This window comes from Trichechus manatus, unplaced genomic scaffold (genome assembly GCF_000243295.1).
Source record: "Trichechus manatus latirostris isolate Lorelei unplaced genomic scaffold, TriManLat1.0 scaffold00001, whole genome shotgun sequence".
Classification (NCBI taxonomy): domain Eukaryota; kingdom Metazoa; phylum Chordata; class Mammalia; order Sirenia; family Trichechidae; genus Trichechus; species Trichechus manatus.
In genome coordinates this window covers 8,855,367-8,867,862 of record NW_004443937.1, presented here as the reverse complement: position 1 = coordinate 8,867,862, position 12,496 = coordinate 8,855,367, and the positions used below count along the sequence as shown (strand labels likewise).

Genomic DNA, 12,496 nt, shown 5'->3' with positions numbered 1-12,496 from the left:
TTGCTTCAGCTCTTGGAGAATTCTGAGTATTAGAGATTTGAATTCCCTATCAAGTAGTTCTAGTGCATTTTCTTCCACTGGAAAGTCATCTGGTGTTCTATTTTGGACACCTACTGGAACCATGCTGTCCTGTTTTTGTAAATGTTTTGATATTGTCTGCTGTCTTTGGGGCATTCAATGATTATTTTTCTCATTTATTGATTGTAGATTTGTTTGTTTTGTCCCTTTTTTTTTTTAATTTGGCTATGTCTGAGCCGGTGGGCTGTGTGTTCTTTGTTGTTTGCTCATCTGTGGGTACAATACTTTTCGCCTCCTTCTCCGATTGGCAGGGTCAGTCACTCAGGCATGGTACAGCAGGGCAGGTTAGCTGAAGAAGAGTTACTGGGACAGGTTGTTTGTGGTACTTACTACAGCCACCAGGGTGGGTTGGTAATCAGTGCAGGGCTGGTTCCAGTAGGCTGTGCCTGTGCTGCTTGGTTGTGTGATGTTAAGTGCACGGTGCAGGTAGGCAGGATGTAGCGGGGGGATTGTTATGTGTGGAGCTAAGATGGATATGGGAGAGAGGAGAGAGGAACAGGATCCAAAAACATACAACAAACAGAAAAGAATGCTAGGGGAGCTTGCTGTTGGAGTGGAGAGATGTGAGACTATGAAATGGAGAAAAACAAAAAGGGGAAGAGGAAGAAAAAAAATAAAACAATGAATAAATAAAAATCGGAAAGGTTAAAGAACAGCAAAGTTCCCAGGAGTCCCACCGGTGCGGCTATGAGGTCTGGGGAAGTTGTTCTCAGGTGTTGTAGTACAGCCTGGCTAGAAGGCGTAGAGGTATACAATGCCAGGTATTCAGGGGGCAGAAAGAGAAGGAAGATATAGAGAGACGAGAAACTGAGTCATGAAGAAAGACAAAGAGGGAGAAGAAAACAAAACAATTTAAAAAAAAAGTAAAGAACAAGAAAAGCCCCCAAAAAAACAGAAAAAAAAGAAGAAAAAAAAAAACCAACGAAAAAAGAAATGCCCCCAGGGATCCCTCTGCGTGTCTGTGCAAGCTGAGGGGTTAGGTTCCAAGCCACGCAGCACCGCCTGGCCAGAACGGGCTCCCAACTCAAGAAAAGGAAAAGAAAACAAACAAACAATTCAAAACAAACAAACGAACAAAAACCCTGGGATCCCACCAGTTCGGCAGCCCAGACCGGGGAGCAGCTCCACACTCGAATGGAGCTCCGCAGCCCCTCAGGAAGACGCAAATATGGCACACGGAGCCAGGTGTTTGAGTGAAAGGAGGGGGAGGTGGTGAGAGGTAAGGAAGAAATCAAAACAAGCAGAAAAAAAGCAACACCAGCAGCCAACAAATGGCACTCAGAGAGCCAGCTAGTGCGGGCTGGTGGAATCCAAGCAGCTGGTGCTTCCCAGACAATAGACTGTGTCCGCGGGAAGCAGAGGAGGCTGAGTGTGGGTAAAGAAGGGTAGGGTGTGGGAAAGTGTATATCACAAATTACCGGAGCTCCGCAGCCCCTCAGGAAGAAGCAAATATGGCGCACGGAGCCAGGTATTTGAGCGAAAGGAGGGGGAGGTGGTGAGAGGTAAGGAAGAAATCGAAAGAAGCGGAAAAAAGCAACACCAGCAGTCAACAAGTGTCACTCAGAGAGCCAGCCCATTCTGGTTGGTAGAACCCAAGCAGCTGGTGTTTCCTGGTCAAGAGATTGTGGCTGCGGGAAGCAGAGGAGGCCGAGTGGGGGTGAAGAAGGGTGAGGGGTGGGAAAGCGTATATTGCAAATTACCGGTTGTTTTTTCTCCCACTGGAAGCTCCGTGAAGCTGCTTTCTCATATCCTGTTTGCTGGTCTCCGATAGGAGTCCAAGATGGTGGATACGTGCTGCATTAGCTGATGGAGGATCTCTGCTGAATCTCTCCTCGCTCTCAGTTCTTTGTCAGTTTTCTCACTCCATTTGGTGCTTGGCTGAGTTCTTTATCTCTTCATTTGATATTTTAGGGTTTCAGGATTGTTGTTTTTTCTGTTTGGCTTAGTTTTTCGGATCTCTGCCTTGGAGGGATGGCATGGTGCTTCTGCCTAGAGTGCCATTTTTCTGGAGTTACATGTCTGGTAATTTTTAAATGTGTTGAACATTGTGGATGAAATGTTATAGAGGCTGTGAGTTATCTTCCTTTAAAGGACAATGAGTTTTGTTCTGGCACGCAGTTAAATTATCAACTTTTCACGTTTCTTCTGTCAAAGCCTGATTTAGTGTTTTGTTAGGTTGAGTCTGTTTCATTTTTGTTTATATTTCTAGAATGTGGTCCCTCTTTCTGAGGTGTAGTCTTTGTGGGATCTCAAAGGAATATCCAAGCTCCTCATCAAGGTCTCTCAGTTTTGGCTGGGCTCAAACTTGAACTACTTTCCAGCACTGACCTTTGGAATCTTAGCCTCCCAGTAGCTGCTTTCTACCACAGCTTTTACAGTTTTGCATGTGCAGCCCTGGAGGTGATCAGGAATAAATGAGAATTTCTAAGCAGGCTTTTGAGGTTTCCTTTTTGTGGTTTGCCCCTCTCCAGCACCCTTACCCTCTAATCCCAGCCACCTTTGCCTAGAATTCTGATCTCTGTTTCCTCTACCCAGCAAGATCCCTATTCTCTGTTTGGGCTTCAGTTCAATGCACAACTCCCAGAAAATGCTTACAGGGGTAAAGCTTGCGTGAGTTGTGGGTCACTTCATATTTCTCTTCTCTCTCAAGGGTTGCAGCCTTTTTTTTAATCCAGGTTTTAAAGATATTTATGGTTGGAGAGTGAGTCTGATAATAACTACTCTCCATGGCCAGAACCCGAAGTACCTGCATTTTCTTTTCTAGACAGGCTAACTTCCTTTTATGTCAGATTTATTGTTTTGTATTTTATTCGAGAAGAAAACATTTTGGTTTGGTTGTGATCATAGAGTAAGTTCTATATTTCATAGGAACAAGTGTTGTTTGGAGAAACAACTTATGTAGTTAATTTATTATGTATAATTTGATATTTTAATTATCTGTTGTATTTTTTGTTCTTCAAGGAGTCATCTGTTGAAGTTTGCCCTAGAGTCACCGCCTACCTCTCCTGCTTCCTCCTCTTCAAAAAACCTTGCTGTTAAAGTACGTACTCCTGTAGCCTCCAGACATTCTCTAAAGCTGGGGAGCAAGTTAATGGACAATTTCTTGATCCGAGAAATTGGTAGTTCTACATCAGAGTTGTTAATAAGAGAAAATGAAAGTAAATTCAACCATCAAAAAGAGGCCAGCACTTCTGCAGAAAACAAAGAGATACCGTCTGTAGAAAAGACAGCTCCAGGCCACTCCAGTGATGTTGCCGAGACACCCTCTACATCTACTTCGAAACAGGTCACTAAAGGTAGGAAAATATTTTCCTGTGTGTATTTTCTTAATGGAAATCTTCTCACCCCACATAACGTAAGAATAATAGAGCAGGAATTTTTGAGGGACAAGGAATGGGAAAGGGCAAACCAGATTTCACCTTACCACAATCCCAGCGATTGACATAGGCAATACTTCTAGGTATGTTTCTTCTCTTTCTCTCCCATAGAATAGGAATTCTGGCTGATTGCTGCAAAAATGAAGCAATTTTAGTTCACACTTAGAGTATTGTATTAGTTTTCTACTTGTCAACTTTTAAACCTCCCAGCCTCCCTCCTTCTGCGTATCGGTTCCGGTTTAATATTCAAGAGCTGTTTTTATCTTACTGTAACACTGCTTGAATGCCTCCAGTGGCTATCCTTTGAATAAAGTCCTAGCTGTTCTGTCTGGCATTTAAAGCCTTTGACCTTTTTTTCTTTTTTTAAATTGTGCTTTAAGTGAAAGTTTACAGTTCAAGTCAGTTACTCATACAAAAATTTATACACCCATTGCTATGTTACCCTAGCTGCTCTCCCTGTAATGTGACAGCACACTCCTCCTTTCCACTCTGGATTTCTCATGTCCATTCAACCAACTCCTGTCCCTTTTTGCCTTCTCATCTCACCTCCAGACAGGAGCTTCCCATTTAGTCTCATGTATCTACTTGGGCTAAGAAGTACCCTCTTCATGAGTATCATTTTATGTCCCATAGTCCAGTCTGGTCTTTGTCTGAAGAGTTGGCTTTGGGAATGGTTTCAATTTTGAGCTAACAGAGTCCGGGAGCCATGTCTTCCGGAGTCCCTCCAGTCTCAGTCAGACCATTAAGTCTGGTCAGCCTTTGACAGTTTGACTCCTACCCTACCTGTCTGGCCTCACTTCTTACCTCTCCCTCTCAAAAAAACCATCTGCTCTACCCAAGCCAATCTCCCCACTGTTCTTTCAATATACTCTATGTGTGGATATCTCCAGGTTTTTGCTTAAGAACTTTAAACTTCTGAAATAACTCAGGGATTGGCAAAACATGACCTATGGGCCAAATCTGGCTTGCCACCTAATTTTATAAATAAAGGTTTACTGAAACACAGCCACAGCCATTTGTTTACTTATATTCTACGGCTGCTTTCCTGCTACAGGGGCAGAGGCGAGTAGTAGCATAAAAGACCATATGGCCTGCAAAGCCTAACATATTTACTATCTGCTCCTTTACTGAGAGGAGCCCTGGTGGTGCAACAGGTAAGTGCTTGGCTGCTAACAGAAAGGTTGGCGGTTTGAGCTCACCCAGCGACTTTGTGGGAGAAAAATCTGATGACCTGCTTCTGTAAAGATTGCAGCCAAGAAAACCCTGTGGGGCAGCTCTGTTCTGTTACATGGGGTCACTATGAGTCGAAAATCAACTTGTCAGCACTTAACAACAACTACGACCTTTACTGAAAATGTTTGCCGACCCTGTTTTACACCTTGACTTTATCGAGATCCTAACTATTCTTTGGTTATGTTAGAGCACATTGATTTTTCACATCCCTAGAGTGTGTTTTCTGGATTGTTTTGTGTGTCATTTGCTTATCTGTTTGATGAATGTGATAGCTTGTTTACCCTTTTGTTTCTGTGTCTTGTTTTAGCAGTGAAGTTCAAGCACCTTTTAGACAGGGACTGTCTTAGACATCTTCAGTATACCCATGCCACACATAGTGCAGGGCTTTAGTGTTTATTAAATTCAGTTCGATTTACGTTAGTTTATTAGTACTCAAGTGCTTAAATTTTATAAGGATATATAAATTTTACTTGCATTTCCTAGCATATGTCATCCTGGGTGAGTCTTTTTATCAATTGACAGTTCTTATTGTAGTGCTTTTAGTTTGATAGTTAACTTTTTTTCCCTAGCAGAGCCCTTTTTCAGATGAAATCTTACAGTGAATCATAACCTATAAAATAGACAAAATTGGCTCTGTTCCGTCAAAGTAGGGCTAGAGGGGCTGGAGATTGGGCTGCTCCACCAGAACTCCTCCTTGTTATTATTGTTGTTAGCTGCCGTCAAGTTGGACCCCGACTCTTGGCGACCGCACGCGCAATGGGATTAGACCATTGTGATCCATAGGGTTTTCATTGGCTGATTTTCAGAAGTTGATTGCCAGGCCTTTCTTCTTAGTCTTTCTTAGTCTAGAAACTCTGCTGAAACCTGTTCAGCATCACAGCAACACCCTGGGAATCGAACCTTCCGTAGTCTCCCCTATGGAAGTTGAGAGTTCTACTGCTGAACTGTCACTGCCCTCGACCTCCTCCTTAGTCACTGTCTATTATCCTTGGTGGTCTCTAGGCCCTGAGACACTTCCACAAATTCTTACAACTCTGTGAAACAGTTTGAGAACTATTGCACGCTCTAATCTTAACATTACATTTGTAATCACAGATGAGAGCTAAATTAGTGAGCTTGTAACCATTGACAAAATTGAACAATAGTTGGCCTAATCCAACAAATGCTTTAATCTAGCTGCACCTATCCTCCCCTTTTTCCCTCCACCCCAACCAGGTATGTCTTTCTCAAGTTGTTATGATTACTTCTGTGCTAAATATGGATGGCTTGGGAAAATATAAGATTAGTTGTATAGTCTGGTCACACGTTGGTAGAAAAAACTTAACCAAAGTATTTTCTAATAAATGAAATTCCAAATTTATCTGCAGTCTTTTCCTCTGGGCCCAGGATTCCAATTGTCTAGCCATTGCCCAGTAATAGGTTGTCCCACTCCTGTTACCCTTATGTGTCTTTTATTTATTTTTTTCCTTCTGCTTTTAAGTGCACGTTAAGGTTGAGATTCTGTTTTTTTTACCTTAATTGCTGAAAGATGCCAGGTTATATTATTTTGGCCCATTCTACAAATAATAAAGGCTCTCTCTTTTTAAAAATTACAGTGGATTGTCCTGTTTGTGGGGTTAATATTCCAGAAAATCACATTAATAAACACTTAGACAGCTGTTTGTCACGTGAAGAGAAGAAAGAAAGCCTCAGAAGGTAAGAAAGTTAAGCATGACCATTGACCTACTTTAGCTAGCTGCCTCTTGTGCTTTATAAACTTGAAAAAAATTCAGTATTTGTTTTATCCTGGTGACCAGCTGTCATATTCCCTCTCCCCCTTGCTTTTTCCTTTAATTCTGTTGTCCAACTCTTCTATTCCATCTCCTTATTCTCTCTCAACTCTCACTTTACTAGATATAATTGACTACAATGAATGCTTGAACTGCTAATAAAATTTGACTTAACAAGAAATTAGTGACTTATAATTAAATTCTTTTTAAACTTGTTTTCTTAGAATTTTAGAACTACTATAAAGCCCTTTGGTCAAAAAAAGCAAGGCTAGACTCTGAATATAGAACATATAAAATCTTTCTTTTGTTTTTAAAATGTCCATAAGTTTAAAAAATTTAAATCATGTGTTTCAAGAATTTAATTAGTTTTTTGAATAGGCAGTTACATACACATATAGGAGTGGATTAACCGGTAAGCAAGCTATGCACGGGCACACTTGAGCTTGCTTATTAATCTATAGTCCACAATTTCACATGGGTTTCACTGTGAAATTGTGCTCTACAGATTAGTAAGTAAGCACAAGTAAGCCCGTGTATACCTTGCATATCAGGTAATCTGTCCCTGTACACATGCTATAAAAAGATTCAAAAGGGTGTATATGAAATACAATGTCCTCTCTACCCCAAACCACTCAGGTGACACAACTAAAAAGTTGTCAACTCAGTATTTGTGCTCAAACTACTATGCTATTCTGTCTTATACATCATAGTCACGCTAATTTATTAAACCCACTGCCGTCAAGTTGATTCTGACTCATAATGACCCCATACGACAGAGTAGAACTGCCCCATAGCGTTTCTAGGGCTGTCAGTCTTTACAGGAGGAGACTGCCACATCTTTCTTCTACGGAACAGCTGGTGGGTTTGGGTTGCTGACCTTTTGTTTAGCATCCAAGCACTTTAACCACTGTGCCACCAGCCTTCTTTAATTAATTAAGCTAGTGCACTATTGTTATATATATATTGTTCAAGATTGAAGTTTTAACCAGAGGTGAATTACAGAGTATTACGTAATCAGTGGTTAATGAAAATAATAAGGAAGCAGAAGCTGTAAATTAAAAATGAGTCTGGTGATGAAGGGAGGAAAATCGATGATTTGGTAGTTTGGGGAAGGAGTGAGCAGTAAGATCAAGGGATCTTATTTTTCTAAAAGTAAGATCTTATTTTTGAAAAATTGTATTTTTCAAAATAGAGGTTCTTTAAGCCTTCAGTCTCTTTCCTTCCACCATCTCCAGGGAGAGAGCAGATGATAAATGAAACAAGGTCAGGCACACAGGACATCATGAGTCCAGTAATGAGGTTGACCTTGGCATGCAGAAAGGATCTTTATTCAGAAACAGGAGTAAGAGGGGAGAAAATAGGTGATAATACAGAGAAATCTGGAATAGTGGGGAGGGAAGCTGAAGAAATTAATGGTAACTGAGAGGTAGAGATGAATAGAATAATTAGCTCTTGTGTTTGACCAATTTGAAGGACTTGGAAGAGTATTTTCCAAAGACCATATTAGTAAGGCAGGACCATTTTACTATTGTTATTCTTTTTGACTAAAGATAAAAAGATGTCACTTAATTTTTATGAGTTAATCAGAGTGAATGCAAGTTCTGAGGGACAAACTCATGCCATTATAACTTACAAAAGCTGGTGTATAAAGCTCAATAATGCATTGTTAATTTACATTCAGGGACATACTCGAGTTGAAACTTGGGAGCAGTTTTTCATACACAGTGCTCCCTCCAAGTGGATAAATTTCTTTATAAAAGTAAAGTCTACATTATTAGGTTGCTTAGTTATTGGAGATTTGGAATAAATGTATAATCCCAAGGATTATTTCCTGTAAACCATGATAGTCTGGTGACCTGCTCTTCTCTTCAGAAATGTTTCTTCCTGAAGAATGAATTGGGAATATAGAAGCTTAGCATTTTCTCCTTGAAGAGTGAAGAATCAGCACGGATAATCTTGCTTGGACTCCTCTTTTTCTAGATGCATTTGTCTAACAAATTATTTCTGCCAGTTTCTCCCACAGACATACTCTTCCACGTGTTTAAGTTTAAATTCCAATAATGGTTCCCAACTCCTGTTCCACAGGACATGATAGTCCTGCCGGTTGCTCTGTAATGCAACAAAGAAACATGCATACTGTCTCGCTCTTAGGGAGGGAGTCACTATACAGGCTAGCACATTGAAGGCCCTGAGAACTCCTACATCAAAGATAAATGTTGGATTTTGTTTCACCCAGGGATTCCTAAATTTATTTGACCATAAAACCTTTTTGCCCTCATAAGTTATATATATAAACATCTTTGAAAAGTAGTGTTTGTGAAGATACACTTTGGGAAACATTGAGCCACATCCTGGGGTCTGGTCACATAGATGAGTCTTTGTCAGTTTTTAAATGTCCTCCACAGCACTGTGTCAGGGCATCTCTTAGGTGTGGATGACAACTCTTAACCCATTCTATAGATTGATATCAGAGTTGATTCAAAGAATATCCTATCACTTTTGACATCTTCAGAGCCCCTTAAATGCTTTACTCAGCTTCACTAAATCAAGGAAGAAAGATCAATGTCATTTCGATATTTGGAAAAATATTTATCAGGTGTCATATTTTAAAATTCTTTATGGAACTTGTTGATATCCGGTGGTTCTTTCCATTGTAAATGCCAGTGAATAGTACAGTTTTTCATTAGAATTTCATAGTCATAAGTTTAATTATCTATCCTTGATAAAATAGATGTCTTAGATATGAACTTAATGAATTGTCCCTCACTGTGTTTGTATAACCACCTACAAAATGATTCAGCTGTTGCTACCTGCTGTGATTTTATTATGCCATAAGTCTGTCAGTCTTGTAGAATCCAATGAGGTGTTATAAGAACAATTTTCAGAAAACTGTAATCTGCTGAGGGGTTGCAGGCCTTTCCACAGTTAAAGTAGTGATCTCTGGCTTTTAGACTTTATCGACAGAGTATAAAAGAAGTAATTTAGCCAGGGAATGGTACTGACGGTTAATAGAGAAATGTTTTGTTGGTTTTAGTCTATACTCTATACAGATGGGCCTTTGGACCATTTGTATCAGACTTACCCTGAGGAACCTTGTTAAAAATACTGATTTTAGGTCCCCACTTTAAACCTGAAGCTGAATTGGTGGGTGTTGTGGGGAAGGAGACTGAGAATCTGCATTTTAAACACTGTTCTAGTTGATTCTTAGGTACAGTAAAGTTCAGGAAGCACAGCCTTGTGTGAATTAGTTACATAAAAGTCCTTTGTAAAATCTTATTTTTTGGATAAACCTATTAGTTTCAAATTCTCATTTTCACATGATTGCAATTATAATGACCACCTTGAATATGTATTTATTAGACACCTAATTGCCATAGCGCCGAGCTAGGGAATGTAGTTGGAGAATCATGTTATAATCAGATTAAGTATAGATTAAAATCCACTAAGGAGTTCCTGTTTATAAAACGGTTTCCAGTCATTGGTACTTTTAGGTAGCTTGAATTCTATTCCATTTTAAGAAGCAATGTTTATTTTTTCCTTTGGAAGGAGTAGGAGAAAGTATATTAATACGGCTTTATTATATTTGAAATTATGGTTTAGTGATTATCAATTATGTATTAATTTGTATGTATGTATTAATTATGTAAATACAATGAAAAGCCAGGTGGCGGTTTTGCTAGTATACTTTTTGTAATGCCTTATGTATTTATAACACAAATTAATGAAGTTGAACAAAACTCTGTTGTGTTTTTTGTAGTTTTCAATTGTGTTCTTTGAAGATGATACTACAAGAATACTGTCTATCCACCAGCTTTCTGATTTCTTTTTTCCCGTGGTGGTAATGAGTTGGGTAAAGCTAACCATCCTAACAGGTCTTCTTTTTTTACTCATCTAGTGCTTTTGCAAATGATTGCCTGGGGCTTAAGGGAGCAGTTTTGTCTGTGGATCAGAATTTTTTTTTTCTCAAGAAGCTATATATGCTAATATATCCTTAAATCCAAAGCCTAACCCTCAATGGCTTTTCTACTCTAATCATCTGAGATAAGTAGTTTTTACAGGGATTTTGCATGCAAACCGTGGGTAAATTTTAGGAAAAACTTGCTTTAAAGCAGTGGAGAATTGAATAGGTCCACCTAAGTGTGATTGTAAGTGAAGTTCTAATAGCATTTGATCTATAAGCCTTCTAGATGAGTCCTAAGTCTGCATTTTTATGCCTGACCTCTTTCTGACACCTAAGTCTCTCACTTTCAGCTGCCACCTAGACACTATCTGAATGTACCGCAGTTGCTTCAGATGCATCATGTCCAGCATTGTCGACTTTATCCACAACTTGATCTTCCTCCTCTTTTCCCTTTTTTTCTTAATGGCTCTTTTATTCTCCCAGTCACCCAGGTGTTGAGTCAGAAGGTAAATTACTGTTTTACGTGAAAAGCATTTGATAATGAACAATAATCCTCAGTGATCTCTTTTTTTCCTTTTTCAGTTCTGTTTGCAAAAGAAAGCCACTGCCCAAAATTGTATATAACTTGCTCTCTGATCGCGATTTAAAGAAAAAGCTAAAACAGCATGGATTATCTATTCAAGGAAATAAACAGCAACTCATTAAAAGGCACCAAGAATTTGTACACATGTACAATGCCCAGTGTGATGCTCTGCATCCTAAATCAGGTAAAGCAGTAAAGCAATGAGTTATGCTTGTCCTCTGAATAAAGCATTTCTGAGTAACTCACGGATTATAAGCCATAGGACAATAGAAAAAATATTGAATAAATACATTTTTGATAATAGATAATACATGTAAATGTATTCAGTCGAAAGGTACCTGGAGTATACTGTGATAAACAAGCTTTTATCTCAGTCTGTCTCCCAGTCCCCAGATCCTCTTCTCAGAGGCAACCACGGTTGCCTGTTACTTTCCAGAGCTAGTGTGGTGGTTCAGAGTGGATCTAGAGAGCCGGAGTTACAATCCCAGCTTTGCTGCTTCATGGCTAGGTAACTTTGGGCAGGTTACTTAATCTCTCCATACCTCAGTTTTCTCATCTGTAAAATAAGTGCTGTAATACTACCTACTTCCTAGTGTTTTTGAGAGGAATAAATGATAAAATGTATGTAAAGTGCATGGTATAGTACCTGGTAAGTAGTTAGTATTCAATAAATGTTACCATTGTGATTATCACACATAAACATATGTCCTTGATCATTATTTTTTATAAAAATTTTAGTATTATATACAGTTTTATGGTTTATATTTTTCATTTAACTACCCAAAATTTGGAGATCTTTCTATTACTAGCACATGTAGAATTGTCTAATTTCTTTAAAAATGTAGTATAACATGCAAACAGAAAAGTATACAAGTTATAAGTGCACTGCTTGATGAATTACCACAAAGTAAAAATGCTTTTGCAACTGCTCCTCAGATCAAGAAATAGAATACTACCAGCATCCCAGAAGCCCCTATCCTCACCTCTCCCAATTATTACCTCCATCACTATCTTGAATTCTAGCACCATATATTAATTTTGCCTGTTTTTGATCTTTATATAAATGGAATCATAGTTTATGTATTCTTTTGAGTCTGGTGTCATTTGCACAATATTATGTTTATAAGATTCATCCACGTTTTTGTGTAAAGTTGTGGTTTTTCATTTTTGTTGTTATACGGTATTCCTTTGTATAAATATATCACAATTTATCCACTCAGTGGTGATGAACAATTTGGATTGTTTCCATTCTTTGGAGATTAAGAATAATACTGGTACAAATAATGTTTCACATGTCTTGTGGGCACACATTGCTTTTGGATATATATACCCAGGAGTGGAATGTTATGTATTTGCAGATGTTTGGCTTTCATGGATACAGCCAAAATCTCATTACCAATGTATATACTCTCATCAGGAGGGCATGAGAGTTCCAGCTGACATCCTTGACAACGTCAATATTGTTAGTTTTTCATTTAGCCATTCTGGTGGCTCATGGTAGTATCTCCTTATGGTTTTAATTTGCATTTCCCTAGTGACTTATGAGTTCAGCACA

The 12,496-nt window shown here is 38.9% G+C and overlaps 1 protein-coding gene across 1 annotated transcript in view; it reads left to right on the top strand.

Moving 5' to 3' along the window:
* Nucleotides 1-12,496, top strand: part of RAD18 (RAD18 E3 ubiquitin protein ligase) — a 111,428-nt gene that overhangs the window by 28,031 nt on the left and 70,901 nt on the right. Inside the window, exons 5-7 of the mRNA XM_004368293.2 lie at nucleotides 3,040-3,374; nucleotides 6,284-6,383; nucleotides 10,941-11,125. Of these exons, the coding sequence (XP_004368350.1) occupies nucleotides 3,040-3,374; nucleotides 6,284-6,383; nucleotides 10,941-11,125 (620 nt within the window). The remainder of the gene's footprint in view (nucleotides 1-3,039; nucleotides 3,375-6,283; nucleotides 6,384-10,940; nucleotides 11,126-12,496) is intronic.